Source organism: Pteropus alecto, unplaced genomic scaffold (assembly GCF_000325575.1).
Source record: "Pteropus alecto unplaced genomic scaffold, ASM32557v1 scaffold81, whole genome shotgun sequence".
NCBI classification, from domain to species: Eukaryota; Metazoa; Chordata; class Mammalia; order Chiroptera; family Pteropodidae; genus Pteropus; species Pteropus alecto.
The window spans coordinates 5,093,942-5,110,702 of NW_006433378.1; the positions used below are offsets into that span (position 1 = coordinate 5,093,942).

Genomic DNA, 16,761 nt, shown 5'->3' on the forward strand with positions numbered 1-16,761 from the left:
TCTTTAATAAGATGTAAGGTTTGCCTTTCCTCACATTTCTGAGACAGAGTGATTTAATGTTTCTTGCCACCTCAACATTCTCAATTCTATAATGAGAAGGGTCTGGAAAATCTCAAGTTTCTCAAAATAGTTGAAGTAGTAGCTGTTAATGCAGCCACAGGATACATCAGAATGTTCTGTAAATAATAGTTCCCAGATGACAAGGGGTCATAAATGTTCACTCAATGCATGGATGAGTTTATTTCGATATGCCTCATTAATGTGATTGTTATGAATGTCAAGGCAATTTAAAAACTAAATAATTATGGTTCAAGAATAAGACTAATTCCAATGGCAAGTCAATGTGGATACAGAACATAATGAAACAATCTAAAAAGCTAAATGACATCAAATCCAATCATAAACCTGTTATATTTGAAAGTGAGAAAAGGTCTTGTTTACAGATTTTCCATGTTAAAATCAGACATTTACTTTATAGCTACCACAAACCTAGTGATGTATTATTATCCATGAGGCAATTAATCTACGTAATATTCTAATGTCCCTTACAGTGAGGTTTTCCTACAACTTACGACAAATGCCGTTTCCCCTTTTCTATCCCTTTATGCTCTCAATCTAAGAATTTACACTTACCACTGTGGAGCCAATGATATACTTTTACTTAGTAAAGGGTCATTAAAAACAGTCTCGTGAATACTTTCATGCCATCAATTTCTTCAAATATAGCGAGGAATAATTATTACTAATAGACTGGTAAATTTTAAAAGGTGATCTCAATACTAAAAGAGGAAATAGACTGCTGGTTAGCACAAGATACCATGTGCACTGTGGAAACAGATGGAAAAGAGCTCATGTCTTTATTTTGATATATTAAGCATTAAATCAAACGCCTACCTTGTTAGAAGGCTTCATTGCTATTGAAATGACAGGATCGGGAACATGAATTGATTCCTAAAATATTTTTTTAAAAACAGAGTATTCAAATACAGTACTGTATGGGTCAGGGTCAAGAATGTTTTAATTTTAATGTTCTACTTTACAAAAGAACAAAGGACAAATATTAAACATCTTTAAGCTAGACAATATATATCTTGGTCTGTTTGCATTAAACATATGAATATATTAATATACTATATAAAGGTGTCCATTTATATGGTATCTTCCCTCCAAAAATAACAATATTTATTTACTTAACTGTTTAAGATTCTTAAGTTTATTGACACTTTCAGTTTAACAATCATTTTAATGACTCTAAATGCTGAGACATGGAATTCTTATTGGCTGCTGGCTACATTTACTGTTGTTATCGTCTAATAAGTTATTTATTAGATCAAAAATTACTATAATCACTGATATAATTAAGATTATTTTAAGTGCAATGGCTTCTATCATATACTATTCATTATATGATCTAGGAACTATTATAGTCTGTTAGGGTTGGATCAATTTGTACGTAAATGACCCACTGTAAATTTGTTCACTGCAAATTACCTATTCCTATGTACTCATATTCTTTCTTTACTGAATTCAGGAGGGGGACCACTCATGAACAAATGGTCATACTGTAGGACAGCCTGCTCTCCTGTAGGGGCAAAAATGTGAAGTGAGTGAAGGGAATTCAGAGGCAGGAACTGCCTAAGCATGTGTGGAGGAAAGACTATTTTGCCATGAGACTGCTGTCTGGCTGGTGAGCGAGACCCTGGCCAGAATGGGGACTGCTTACCACAAAACCCCTTAGAGACTGTCTGATCATGACAGATGTTCATTCTGACATGAATCAGCACCATTCCCTTGCCTCTTGCTATGTGGCGGTTCCTGAAATAGGTTGTTGTCCTGACCTGGTAAAGCATGTAAAGTAATTTATGCATCTGGTACTAGTACCCATAACTATGGCCCTCTTTTGACCCCACATATTAATTCTCTGGCACCTGTTAGGCGGGCAGAGAATGTCCACTTCATCTTGCAGCTGCCCAAGAAGAGGCTATAATGTAAGTTTCCCTTAATAAACTGTTAGCTGCCACTGGAGTGGCCTGTCTCTTTCTTTAGTCTTTCTCTGCCCTCCGCTTAGAGAGGCAGATTTCAGTCTTGTGTGTACTAACAGCATGCTCTTCCCTTCAGGGTCCCTTTCAGTGATGGAAAGGGACCTGTGAGTTCCACAAAGCAGGCTGTATGCAGTAAGTCAGACACTCTAGTTGCATCTTGCCTTTGGAGCATGGTTCTATCTGTTATGTTATCCCCAAGTCCAATCTAAATGTTACAGTCTGGTCTTACAGTTCTTGAGGGAAGGGTCAACCCTATGGATGCTGAGTTACTAAAGAAGGAACACTCTGCTGGGACCGCCTCACAACGGCGACAATTAGAGAGGCGCCCACAATGGGGAGGCAGATCTCAGGACAGAGGAGTCTCCACTAGGTACACACAGTCCAGGTGTACCTAGTGGAGACTTTCCTGCCACACTAAACCTTGGAAGATTGTTAAATGCTTTTTCTAAGAAAAATCAGATAAGTTAGCTTACACAGAGCACTTGTCTAACTGACATTTAAAGAGCCACAACCAATCTAAACTTGATATCAGTAGTACTCAATGCAAGCGGTTGTTTTCCTGAAGTACTAAATGTACTATATAAAAACAGACTTTTGAAACTCAAGTGATAAACAGCTTTGAAATTAAATGACTTACCATAGAAAGGCCACTATTATCTTTATTTGTGAATGTGTCTCCACTAGCACAGTCAATGCCAAACAATGCACAGATGTCTCCAGCAAATACTTCATCAACATCCTAATAAAGAAATAACACAAATTGATACAAATAACACAAGTCAGAACAGGGTGACTAAAGAGTACTTATATAATAATCATACTGTACATAAACAAACATGGCAGAATCTCACCATGAATTCTATAAAAAGTGAATTGGCTAGAACCAATGCAACACCAACAATCAACCGTGGCATGACATACCTTAAACAAGAAGCTTATTTAAACCACATCTCAATTGACAAGATTTACTTTAAACGGAAACTCAGAGGTATGGCATCATTACTTGGAGGATCTGCAGTACTGACAGAACACAGAGCCTCACAGTCCTGAAGTCATTCCTATGGAATTAAAAAGCATGTACTATATGTGCTGCCACTGTCCAACAATGAGACAAGTATGACAAAGGCGTACAAGAAAAACCTATGAAGGAAGTTGTGAAAACAAAGGCAGGATAATGGAAGCCATTGTACTTAAAATAATCTTAATTTCTCACAGAGTCAAGCAGTTAAGAAAACACAGGAAATCTAAGAACAAAGCACTGGTGCCTCTAAACTTCCTAGTTTTTGTCTTTTTATATTGACAGTTCATTCATAACAACTGTGTCTGTGAATGAGCAACCGTGTGCATATTCACAGCTGTACAATTCTAGCTTCTGGCCAATAAAACAGCTGTGGCAATCACTCATCCCTCTAGCCTGCCCCCTGCTGACTATTTCACAAAACAGCAGTGCTGTTCAATTTTGAAAGACTGCCTATTCATCTTCTAGGAGATACAAAAGTTGGGGCCACCAAAAATTACTGAATGTCCAAAGACTTTGCTTAGACTAATAAATTTTTCCAGGGATATAAAGCTGAATTGGGAAATGTTGAGAGTAGGCGACAACCTCATACACTTGGTATTCCTGCCAAGGCCTAATCCTATGGACCACAGGTTAGGACAGAATCAGAGCCAATTCAAGAATTCAAGACAAAATTTATCTTCCAGACCAGATCTTCAGAGGTTTTAAATCTTCAGATGCTCCTAACACCATTATGGCCCTTCTGGGGTTGGTTCTATGAATATAAAGCTCTACAGTCAAACAGAACTTTCACACTGCCATATTTCAGAAAGTAAACCCTTTGAACAATGTGAGATATGTGTGAACTTATTACTCTCACTTACCTTTGAGAACCACAGTTACGCTGTCCTAAAAACCTATTGTAATGATAACTCTTGAGGAGAGTGCCAAATTTGTGTTCTGAGTCTTAGGGAACCAATTGCCCCTTCTTAAACTTTGCCACTGAGGACATACAGCTAACTCCAAACAGTAGTATAAAAGTGTTCTTAACATCTGCTAATTTTGCATATACTAGAGAGCTGCATCAGAACGGTAGCACAACTAAAAATAAAGAAGCTAGGAAAATACGTTCAAGTAGAAGTAATTTTCTTGTGGGGAACAGGATACCTAGAAGGTAGATCTATTCCACCTGCATTAGAGAAATTTCGGATCTAACAATGGCCAGGTACTTGCCTCCATCATGTCGGCATGCATGAGAACCAGGCGTTGCACCCGCACCTTCTTTTTTGTTCTCGTGTTGTAGATGTTGTCACCCTTCTTCAATTCTCCTTGATAATTGCGAACGTAAGTTAACTGTCCAAATCGACCTGCCTAGAAGTCAAGATTGGGTAAGGGTGGAACGAACAAAAAACAAACATAAGAATCAAAATTAGGAGGGAAACTTCAAAACTAGCTCCAAATATTCCCTATCAATTTTAGTAGCTTTGAATAAAGGTTAAGTTAAATGGCTATGTTATTCTTTTTTGTATCACAATCCAAGATACTACTTCTGCTTTTCTAAAATTAAAGTTATCAAAAAAAATTTTTTTAATTCTTTTTATAAGGAAGTATCCTTTTGACTTCTAATATTTGACAAGTTCAGTTTAATATGGTAAGACATAAAAATAAGGTATAATTATTGGAAAGACAACAAAAATATCATTAGAAATGGTAAGCCTGTGTTAATACACCTAAAAAAATTTGATAATCACCTGGAAAGCTATACAAATAAGTTTTGTAAAATGACTAAATATAAAATGAATAATTAAGAATCAATTCCTCCTGAACCATAATAACACTAACCAATGTATATTTAAAAGTTGCCAGTTCTTCCCATATTAACTCACAGATTTAACACAATAGGAATCAAAATCCCAAGAGAAATTATTAAACATTTGATCAGTGATTTGAAAATTTATTTAGAAGAATGAATAAATTTAAAAGTTTTGAAAAACTATAGTAATGAGAAGAAACTCACCCTGGCTGATATAAAAACTGGCTGATAGTAAATACTCCAAAACTTAAAATGTAGCACAAATTAGATTGAAGAGCCTTGAGTATAGTACGATAATCTAAAATGTTTAATTCATTTGACAACAGCTGATAAAGGACACATAAAAAATGGAAAAATTCAAAAACTGAACTGGACAATCATTATTCTATTTGGAGGTAGAGAAGGAAATAAATTTAGATGCTACCTCACAGTATACAGCAAAACAAATTCCAGTTAGATTAACAATGAAAAACCCAACTATAAAAATGAAGATAAAAACAAAAGTAAATATTTACTAAGTATATTCAAAGAAGAGAGTTTCTAAGGTTAAAAATGAGTAAAGACTATATTTGACTATATAAATTTTAAAGTGCTAATTGTTTTAAAAATCAACTTTATTAGAGAAAATATGTACTAACAAATATGTGAAACTTTGACCCTAATTTTAAAAAGGGAAAGACAAAATAGATAATTACAAAAGAAGAAATACAACTGCATAATAAATGCAGTATATGGAAAAATGTTCTCTATCATTAGGAATTAAGGCAAGATTAAATAAAAACCATTTTTCATTTATTAAGTCAGTAATGATTTTTAATAAACATTCAATGTTAATAAAGATTGATTAAAATAATCCAATATATTAATTCTGATAGTATGAAAGCAACTTAGCAATATAAACCATTAAATATTAAAATATGCTATACCTTTAACTCAATAATCACTATTCTGGGGATCCTAAGAAAATATTCTGAAACATATTTTTAAAAGCTTTATGCATAAAAATTAGCACTGCAATGTTACTTCTATTTTTTAATTTAAAATTACTTTTTTTCTCCTTTTAGAGAAACAAATGACATTTCCTTTGTATCAATAATTGTAAAAGTTTTTAAATAAAATCTTAAAAAAAGCCCACCAAATATAATTCCATGCCAGAAATAACCACTCATACACTTCCGACTTATCCATTTTTCCCCCACACTTAAAATACTATGAACAGAAGCAACAACACAACAAAAAGCATACCCAGCGCCCAAATCTTGGTTTCTAATACCATTCTCCACTAAAAGAAACCAGGGCTCCTAAAGAAATGGCTGATTCTAGCACTGGGGCAGAGAAAATACAAGATAAGTCTAGAGCATCCTGTTTTGCCAGAAAGTAAAGAAGTAGTCAAAAAAAGCAAAACACCGGGGAATGTCAAAGAGACATGGGGCCAAGTGAAAGAGTTCCAATGGCCAAACCTGGCCAATCTGGTGCAACAAAATAAGTAACAGACTACTAGATTATAACTCAAAGTACAAAATAAATATCTGTAAGTCCATACTGATATAAATAAATGATTGAATAAATAACTGACCCATACAGAAGAACCTCAAATAACTTAAGTAGACGACAGTGCTTCTTCAAGGAGGTGGAATATAATTCCCAACCCCTTAAGTTGGGAATAACTTCCTTCTAAAGAGCCAGTATGAAAAGAGTGGGAAAAAAAGTAAAAGCAGAGAAACCTATAACCAAATCTGTAATGAGTAATTGTGTAATAGAAATAAAATCCTAAAAGAAAACTCCTACATATAGCAATTAAATACATTAAAAAGCAACTTACCTCCAGTTTAAAAGCAAGGCCTACAAATGGGTGGGAATTGTCTCTTTTGGAATTCATTAAGATTTTGGTTTTCTCTTTTGAGTCACTTAAAATAAAAGAAATATAACTCCGTGAGATTTAAGATTTGACATTTCTTTCATATCAATTTGTTTAATCAAAGAGTATTATCTGAAAAAAGCACGTGTGCTAAATAAACACTTCAGACCTTATACATCAGTGAAATTTCACTGAAAGAGATCAGTCAGAATAACTTCTTTGGGCTTAGTGACTACACTGTGACAGGACCACAGTAAACTTGAAAAAAGCCTCACAGAAATGGTCTGATAAAGAAAAATAATCAATAAGACCTTAAAAAAAAGTTATTTTCTTTAAAAATCTGACTGAGTAGAGCTGGTCCCAAGTGAGAAAACTTTCGAATGATTTAAATCTTGATGGAGAATAAAACATATCACACTTCTAACTCACAAATAGAACATAATAGGGGAACCGGTATACTTTCTATAGGCCAAAATTGTTACCCAAAATGAAATGGTAATTGTCTTTTGTAAATTATGGAAAAAAAAAAATAACACAAACACAACTACAAGAACCATTCTTACATTCTTTCATGGTGCAAACTGTTAAAGTATTTCTGCATACACTAATGTTAGGTAGGTAGCTAGTCATGAGCTACAGGAGTGAAAGCCCAGCTCTGTAACCATAAAAACCTCCCTTAAGGACCTCCCTAAAACACCCATTTTATGGTTATTAATTATCCTTACATCTTATGCACAAAGGCCATAAAAGCTGCTAGCTTAAACCAGCTACAAACAAGTGTGCAGAAAGTACTACCCTAACCTGCCCATAACCTCAGCCTCATTATACTGTCATAACAATATACATTTGCCCGCAAGTTCATGAATCTAATTACAACAGACTGAATTCTAGGTAAGCACATGTGTAGCAGGTAAAAGGTTATGTAACAGCCAAATGTCAATCAAAACAACCTCACCTTCCAATCACGTAGGACTACCCTTGTAATCTTCCATCATGGCCCAAGTATAAACAGCCCTTCCCACTTCTGTGCTGTTACAGCTATTCCCTGTAACATGCCCCTCACTTGCCGCATACTCTTTTGTCTCTTCACCTCCCCACGGGGCTGCAGCCTTCCTTGGTGTGGCCTGTCTCCTTCTAAAAATGTACTTTCAATAAATCTGACTTGATCTGCAAATCTTTACTGCAGTGGTCCCCAACCTTTTTGGCACCAGGGACTGGTGCTTCTATGAGAATCTAACGCCTGATGATTTGAGGTGGAGCTGAGGTGGTGATGCTAGTGCCAGGGAGCAGCTGCAAATACAGATGAAGCTTTGCTCCCTTGCCCGATGCTCACTGCTGTGCAGCCCGGTTCCTAAGAGGCCACAGACCAGTACCCGTCCACAGCCCAGGGATTGGGAACCCTTGCTTGACTGAGTTGGTGGGGAAGAACGGTGGACCCCCCCTCCATGCAGCTGTGGCAACAGCACACTTCACATCACCCTGTGCAGTAACATGAAGAATCAGTTTCCAAGACTTACTCATCCCGATTGAGAATAGCATAATTCTGGACTTCAGATGGATTTGGAAGGTATTCCAAAATAGCATCTAAAAGAGTCTGAACTCCTTTGTTCTTCAAGGCACTTCCCAAAAATACAGGAGTAAATGCCCTATTTAGAGTAGCTCTTCGGATTGCAAGCTACAAAAGAAAAAAAATTAACGATCAATTATCTTAAAAATTACACTTTGTTTCAGATCAATTACAAACTAATGAATGAATTAATACTCTACAGTATTGGCTCTAGTAAAGACTAGAAACAGGTCCTCTATGAATTAAGGAAAAAATTTTTTTAAAAAAGGAAAAAATCAGTTTTTTTTTCAGAACTAGAAAGCTGGTTTCAACATTCTTGGAATGTCACTAATTTTCAATTGGTAAAAAATATATATATACACACATAGAAAACAGACACACATAGGACAGTGTAAATGGTATGCTAACTGTATAAAACAATATGTTAATTGTAATACACAGCAAAAAAAATCTCTTGAAAGATACACCAGCCACTACGAACTAGCTACCTTAACGGAGACGGGGCAGAGAACCAGGCAGCTAGGAGATGGGTGAGAGATTTTTTTTGCTGTGTACCTTTGTATACTTTTTAAAATGTTTAAACCATATGAAAGCATCATTTATTTAAAAACTTTTAATTAACTGATTTGTTTTCTTTAAAAAAAAAATATAGTTATTGCTGTAACATTTCTGATTTATCTTTTTTCTTCTGAGTAAGGATATATCCAAGAGGCTGGCTATTTATCTTTTTTTCTAGAACAAACTATGACTCCTTTCCCATTTAAAGATATTATATAACTCACCACTTAAAAAAAAGTAATATGCCACATCAAGTAAGTTTTGAAGAAATAAATTGTTTAATAAATTTACAATTTCATTAATAAAACCCATGCATAAAAGCATCATGTCCCCACCTCACAAACAAAAACAAAACCCTCTATTTCTTGTTAAATAGTACTCATTTTGAGAGCACCTGCCTTTAAATCAGAAATTGAAGGTATTTTTTCCTCCAGGAACATCTCACCAAGCTTCTCATCTGAATTAGCAATACATTCAATCAGCTCCTGCCGGTGGTCAGCTGCGGCTGCCCTGAATTCTGCTGGAATTTCCTCATATCGAACAATCTGACTAAGAAAACAAATTTTTTTTTTTTTTTTTTTTTGTACTTTAAGGATATTCAATTAAATATACAAAGCACCAGTGCAAAAGTTAAACTAGTGGCTAAAACATCTTTTTTGATGAGAAAGAGCTCTGATACTTTTGCATTAATATGGCAAATAAGACTAATGGTTATCTTTAAAATTCAGACAGATAGTAAGCAAAATAGGCAAAGCAAATTGCTCCGGGTTGTATTACTAGTAAAGGGAAGAGCCAAGATTCAAAGCCAGCCTGAGCACCTGAAAATTCTAGTAACCAAATTAATAAGAACATCAGTCTCTTACAAGTAGGTTTAGAGACCTGATTTTACTCCTTTCGGTGATTAACAAACCCAATCGCACAAATTTTAACACAGAATACTCTAATTTTGTAGTAAAAAAGGTTACTTAATATGACAGACTTTTCAAACTTGACCCCAGTTTTCCATTCTTCTATGGGTCAAATAGGTAAGAGTCACAAATAAAATATACAAAACCAAGTAGACAGACGTGATATTTAGAAATATTAGTATGAAAGTTTTCAAAGTATTTTTTAATGGAAACTAATGTTGAAAAATAACCTTTTCAGGAAACATATTCCTAAATAAAAAAGTAAAAACCAACTGCAAATAGTCCTAAAGAACGCTCTTCATAGCCTTTAGAGCTTCATCTCTTCCTTCCTGGCAAGCTCCCTGGTTCTTAGATTTTTGTCAGAATCAGCTATGGCAGCAGTCCCGAACCTTTCTAGCACCAGGGACCGCTGCTCATGTGAGAATCTGATGCCTGATGAACTGAGGTGAAGCTGAGGCGGTGATGCTAGTGCTGGGGAGCGGCTGGAAATAACAGATGAAGCTTCGCTCGCTTGCCTGCCATTCATCTCCTGCTCTGCAGCCCATTTTTTAACAGGCCACAGACTGGTACCAGACTGCGGCCTGGGCTTTGGGGACCCCTGATTTATGAAGTCGTTTCAAAATACATATACACAGTAGTGAAGGACCGGGAAAGAGGGCAGGTATATTAAGAAGTTCCATCTGTAGTTCTGATGTACAATAATGTTTAAAAATCTCACGTAGAAACTTGTGCCCTAGTAATTCAGGGGAAGCAGATTTACTTGTTTATTTACAGATATTTTTTGAGTCCTATTATGTACCAGGTAGCTCTAGGACTGGGAAAATAGCCCTAGATAAACCTGATAAAAATCCTGGGCCTTACATTCTAAGGAATGTTAGACAAACTTTGTTGTCATTATTTACTTGCCACACAAAGTGTGAGAAACACCTCATCCACTGGACAGTCTCCATTTTGTAACCTGCTTACAAGATGCTTGATAAATTGTACAATTAACTGATCACAACACCCTATAACCCGCCTGCCAGATGAGCAATCTCAGTTCCATAGCAGAGGAAGAAAGCCCATCAAGAAGTACTTTTGGAGAAATTGCCAGGCTACTGGGGCCACTCCTCAGAACAAAGGGTCATTTATGACTCTCCACACTGTCTAGATTGGTGTCACTCAAGAGTCTGGTCTACAGACCTCACATGATCAGCATCACTTAGAAGCTCTCTCAGAATGCAAATTCCAGGCCCCACCCTGGATCTGCTAAATCAGAATCTCTGAAGGTGGATACAAGAATGTGTTTTAACAAGCTCTCCAGGTGACTTTTCTGAATGCCATGGTTTGATAACTGGGCAATTACAGTGCTTTGTAAGCAAAGGTCACTCAAAAGTTGACTGATGAACCAAATACCATGTCAAACAGTTACCAATTTACTTTTTGTATTGCCCAAACCATATTTGTATAATTTTAACTGCTTTTTACATATTATTCTTTTTATCTTTGTAATCCCATGAAGTAGGTAAAGGAAATATTTATGATCCCTATTTTCTTCCCAGTTTAATGAATGAATGCATGAATGAACAAAATATTACATTACTAGCCGAAGTTGTGGGCCTCCTTCCACCACACCATACACGTCATAATGTGACATAAATATATCAGCCAAAATGTAACATATTCTCCCTTGGAATGAACACTAAGCAAAATGAGAAGCAACTAGGATTAAAGGCATTAAAACAAAATTATCTTAAAAGGTATTCTTCCAGCCACATTTCAAAAAGGTATTTGAGGATAAAGAACTCATCTTTACCCTTCTCTTTGATACTTTTTAAGATCTAAGATTTTAATGGTATATTTTTAATACTTACCCAAAGTCTCCATCAAAATAGATGGCCCGTTCCTCAATAAGATCTATAATACCTTTAAAATCACCCTCCAAACCAATGGGTATCTGCATAAATGCTGCATTATGATTTAGTTTAGACCTAAAAAAGAAAGATACATATATTTACCTCCTTTTTCCTCCCCAAATCCCTTTGAAATGACAAAATAAATATAAAAAGAAATCAATGGCAGATGTTGAGGAACTGGGAGGGGTGTCATCAGAAAATATAAAGCAGTTGGAACAGACTGACAGTCAAACTCATCATGTTCAGGAAGCCACAACCCTATTTAGGCAACAAAAAGAACTCTTGTTTTCCCATCTGATCCCCAGAATACCTTGGATCAGAAACAGAAGTGGGAAGAACAGGTCAATAGATGGTTAACCAGGAAATTAAAGGATGGTGGGATAGCTAAGCCAACATCTCATTCTTGAATCAGCTGACTAGTGAAATTGAGTGCAGCTATCTAAAGAGAAAGTTCTTAGGGGAAAACTGGGAGAAAGTGTTAAAGCCAGACATTCATCATCAGCCTGTACCTCTAGTCAGGAACAACTACTGAATGGAAGTTATACTCAGAGGCAGGGATTCTTATGCAAGAAAAAATATGCTCTAGCTACTGTTTAGTCTAGACTCTAGGTACCTATCTATATTTATGGATATATAACCAGGAATCACCAAATATCTGAAGGAAACAATAGCTTAAAAGAGAGGTAATGAGCTCAGAAAATACTACTAATCTCCAAGGATAGTTACTAGAAGAAAATAAAATGTAAAGATCTGAGAAGGAATTACCTATGTTAATAAAGATGTAATAAAATAGAAAGTTTATGGAAATTAACTATATAAGTGCTGAAATTAAAAAGAAAAATAGGCTAAATAACAGAAGAGATGCAGATATCAGACTAGTGAGCTGAAGGACTGACCTCAAGAATTCTCTCATAACCTAGTGCAAAATGAAGAGACAGAAAGTATGAGAAAGTATGGTAGAAAAGTTAAGACTCAGAGTCCAGATCAGAAGTTTCAAAATCTGATTAATGGGAGCTACAAAATGAGAAAGCAGGTAATTGGGAGTGGAGCAAACCAAAGTGGTCAAATCAATGCTAAAAGAGAATTTTCTTGGAATTCAGAAAAAGACTTAGTAGGAATAGTCCCTCTATTGCCAACCACAAGTAAATACAAGTAAATAAAGATAAAAAGTGAAAATGTTTCATTTTACCAAGAAAATATTACAAACATCCAATGAAGAAAAACTTTGCTCTCCTATTCTCAAATACATCACTTTCATCGAAGCGCACACAGCAATATGGTCACTTATAATTCCTCAACACCAAAATGGACACATCTCTCTTGGTCTTTCTGCTATGACAAACCTTGCTTCCTGTATCTATCAGCTCTGTCCTGTGGAACCTGAGTAGGAACTCTACAGCTCCATTTACACATCTACAAAAGGTGACAAGTGAAACCGACTCTTTTCAAAGGTTATGTGAAACCTACAGAATTGTGCAAAATGACATGCTATCAATACCACTGGGTTATATCTGGTACAGAAAGGAAGTGGTACTGTTGTCTTAGCACACGTTACCATATGAAAGCAAGGGAATCTAGCATTCTACTCCAGGGCATTCATTAAAATTCCTCAAGTAAAGGTTAAAACTGAAGATGATCTTCTAGATTTGTCTACAGAAACACAAAGTACTTTTAGAATCTACTTTATAACTTCTCAAATTATAGCAAAACAGTATAAAACGCCGGACTGTTTTCTGAATTCACCTTCATCCTCCCTATAATTTAAGTCATATTTCCCCCATTTTACAGTTGATGAGATCACAAACCAAACTACTGACTTTAGGGTTCTATTTACTAAGATTGGTCACTCACATATATAAATTTAAAAAAAAAGGATAAAGCTTAATGATATTGAATTAATCGTCCTTCTGGATGGAAGGTCTGTTGTTCAGATCGTCACACCCGCTCTGCTCTCTCTAAGGTCCAGTACCTCATCTGCTGCAGGGCCCTGGCTGGGTTGGAGCCCACTCGGTCCAGTTTGTTAATGAAAGTTAGAAACGGAACATTGTAGCGCTTCATCTGGCGATTAACGGTCATGGTCTGGCACTGCACCCCTCCAACTGCACAGAGCACAAGGACTGCGCCATCCAAAACTCTCAGGGCCCTTTCAACTTCTATTGTGAAGTCCACGTGCCCTAAATGAGACACAGAGGGTGAGACAGTCTTAAAGAACAGAGTCTGAATTTTTATAACATGCACAATTAAAAATTTTTGTATTTCTGCTCATTATATAAGTCTTCTTATATAAAAAGAATATGGATTCTGTAAACCACCAATACTATTCACTCACCATAAAGTCCAGGGACCAAACAAGATCACTTCAAAAAGATACAAGGGCACAGGCACCTTTTGAATCAGCTGCAATTTGTAAAAAGTAAGAACCTTCCTTCTCATAATTTACTGGAACTATTTTCCAGGGATACCACAAAAGGATGAGATGCTCTAGGTTCAAGTCAGATTCCTCTAATAGGAATTCAGTCACACTTTTGAGTACTATTTGATACTCAAAAATGAGCTGCAGCATAGTAAAGAACTAAATGCTGCTGCCAAAACGAGGTACAATAAAACCAAGAACTGAACTCACCAGGAGTGTCTATAATGTTGATATTGACATCTTTCCACATGGTATAGGTGGCTGCCGACTGAATAGTAATTCCTCTTTGTCTCTCTAGTTCCATGGAGTCCATGACAGCACCAACTCCATCTTTACCTTTCACCTAAACACAAGCACAGCAATTAGGATCTCTCTGTCCCTGCACTCCAAGAACAAAGAAATCTTTACTGAGATGGAACCAGAACACAGGTAGTTAACTGATGCAATTTTCAGATAAACCTAATTTGTCAAACCATATCATCTCATGAAACAGAAAACCGATTACAGATTTTTGCCCTCTATTAACTGCCTACCTCCTTTTTCATTGCCATCCTCAGCAATTGCTACCATAGAGCAATCACCCAAACTTAGAGCCATCCTTGCTCCTTCTGCACTGCTCCTGCCCACCAGCCTTGTGCCAGTCTGTGAGTAGATGCTCAGAGAACAGATTTTTTCCCTGCTCTGCTACATGTGGATTTTGAGGCCTGGATGGGAAGGATTCAACTTCTGAAGTACGTGATTTAAGATGATCTTCATCTGAGGAAATATTTTTAAATGAAGAGTTAAATTACTCGATGATACGTAATTTCTTCAGGGGAGTGCCAAGATTTTCTTATTAATCTTTTTCTGATATATGTATTTTTTAACTGTCAAGTTCATACTATATACAATCTTAAACCCTTTTTCTACTTAACATTATAAACACCTCTCCATAACATTAAAAATTATGTAAATACCATTTTAATGGCTGCTTAAGGATACATTGTATTGACTCAACATTCTCAAAAGACATCTACTCAGGATATGCACAGTGATGGTCTCCAGATATCAAGTCCTCAGAGCGACATTTCAAGCCTACATGAGTTATCTAGTTTGTGATATGTTTTTGACTAAAGATGCACTGTTACCATTCTTTAAATCTCTCAGGTTTTGTGAAGTTTATTAAATCGCAACTACAAAACAATTAAAACCAAGCTCTAACAAATCTGGAATCAACATGAACGACATACCTCATGCATCTTTGCAATTCTGCCAGTGTAGTAAAGCACTCGTTCTGTTAACGTAGTTTTCCCAGAATCAATGTGAGCTGAGATTCCAATATTTCGTATCTTTTCATTTGGGATCACCCCTGATGAACGCCATCGGCAGACCTTCCAATTAACCTGAAAAGATAAGAAAGCTGAATTCAATGCATTTTTTATGGGTTAACAACAAACAGGCAATTAGAATGGGTTTGGTAGGCATCTTTCCTCCAAGGAATCTTAAAGGACACAAAGTATATTAGAGAGCCTGGAAAATCAAGAGTAAATGTCTGAACCTGCAACTCCTGTAACTAAAAAAAAAAAAAAAAAAAGACTGCAAGGGAGATAGAAAAGATACACTCTAAAAAATAATTAATTAAAGGGGCAGATACTTTTACTGAATGTTACAGGTTTGAAAATATACCTCCAGGCTGATAAAATCTGAAGGACAGTTCCCAACAACTACTTTAATAAGAAATAAAGTTTTTTGTTTAAATTTTAGATTAATTTTTTCTCCCTTCCTTCTTATTGTAGTTCACAGCTAGCAAGGATGTTTGAGGATTTATATGCTTTATGTAGTGGTGCCAATAGCTCCAAGGAAGCCCACAAAAGGTTTCTAATGTCTCCTACACAAAAACAATGACATTTTTAAAAAACTTTATTTTAATCGGGGGAGAAGTGAATTCTGCATTTTATGGAATCAAGACACAATATACCTCTTCCTATAGGACTGTACATCCAAAATGCACTGAAGCCCCTCCTAGGAAAGGGAGGCAGAAAACCTTGAAAAGATGGGTAAAATAGTAAATGGGACCCGAATGACAGGAGTTTAGTTGATTAGATTCCAGGACACCAACGGGCAAAGCAAATGAGGTTGGCATGATAGGAAAGGCTCAAGTCCTACCCAATTCTACTCCATTCTGCGCCCCCCGCAAAAAGCAGAAACAAGACCACAGAAAAGTATCGAGTGGTTCGAACACCAATAACCCAGGGTCGGCTGAAAGAGGGGGCAGTCAGCCCAACGACACACTATAGTGAAAAAGAGCACTTGATGAGTCAGAAGCCCTGCGTTCGAGCCCTGAACACATTAATTTTTCAACTGTCTTGACTTTCACTCCAGTCATCTCTCCTCTTTAAGGTATACCAAAAATAAGAGGCTTTACCACAAACTGGAGGCCTGTCCAACCTCCCCGGGCACCGAGAAGCTGCTCATGAGTAACAGTTAGTTGTGAAGGTACTAAGGAGCTAGCCATTCAGCACTGAAGCACGACTTGTATTCGGCTGTCAGCAAGGAAGTGTCAGGGAGAGAATGGGTGTCACTACCACTTCCCTGCTCTGAAGGGCCGCAAAGTCCCGGGGACAGTCCTTGATTCGGTTTCGCCTATCCAGGCGCTGATACCTGCTTTCCCTGCCAGACTAGGGCGGCGGGGATACGCGGGAGCGGCCCGCGCCCCAGAGCCGCGGTAGCG

At 36.7% G+C, this 16,761-nt stretch overlaps 1 protein-coding gene across 2 annotated transcripts in view; it reads right to left on the reverse strand.

Moving 5' to 3' along the window:
• GFM1 (G elongation factor mitochondrial 1) overlaps positions 1 to 16,569 on the reverse strand; it is a 37,519-nt gene extending 20,950 nt beyond the window's left edge. The window contains exons 1-11 of one of the 2 annotated variants that reach the window (XM_025044225.1): positions 16,456 to 16,569; positions 15,281 to 15,433; positions 14,262 to 14,394; positions 13,608 to 13,812; positions 11,597 to 11,713; positions 9,234 to 9,384; positions 8,228 to 8,385; positions 6,675 to 6,759; positions 4,273 to 4,410; positions 2,680 to 2,781; positions 895 to 951 (exon numbers count right to left, since the gene is read on the reverse strand). In XM_025044225.1, coding sequence (XP_024899993.1) covers positions 895 to 951; positions 2,680 to 2,781; positions 4,273 to 4,410; positions 6,675 to 6,759; positions 8,228 to 8,385; positions 9,234 to 9,384; positions 11,597 to 11,713; positions 13,608 to 13,812; positions 14,262 to 14,394; positions 15,281 to 15,433; positions 16,456 to 16,545 — 1,389 coding nt within the window. In that variant the 5' untranslated portion in view covers positions 16,546 to 16,569. The remainder of the gene's footprint in view (positions 1 to 894; positions 952 to 2,679; positions 2,782 to 4,272; positions 4,411 to 6,674; positions 6,760 to 8,227; positions 8,386 to 9,233; positions 9,385 to 11,596; positions 11,714 to 13,607; positions 13,813 to 14,261; positions 14,395 to 15,280; positions 15,434 to 16,455) is intronic. The other variant, XM_025044224.1, reaches the window with a different exon arrangement.
• Positions 16,570 to 16,761: the final 192 nt, after the last annotated feature.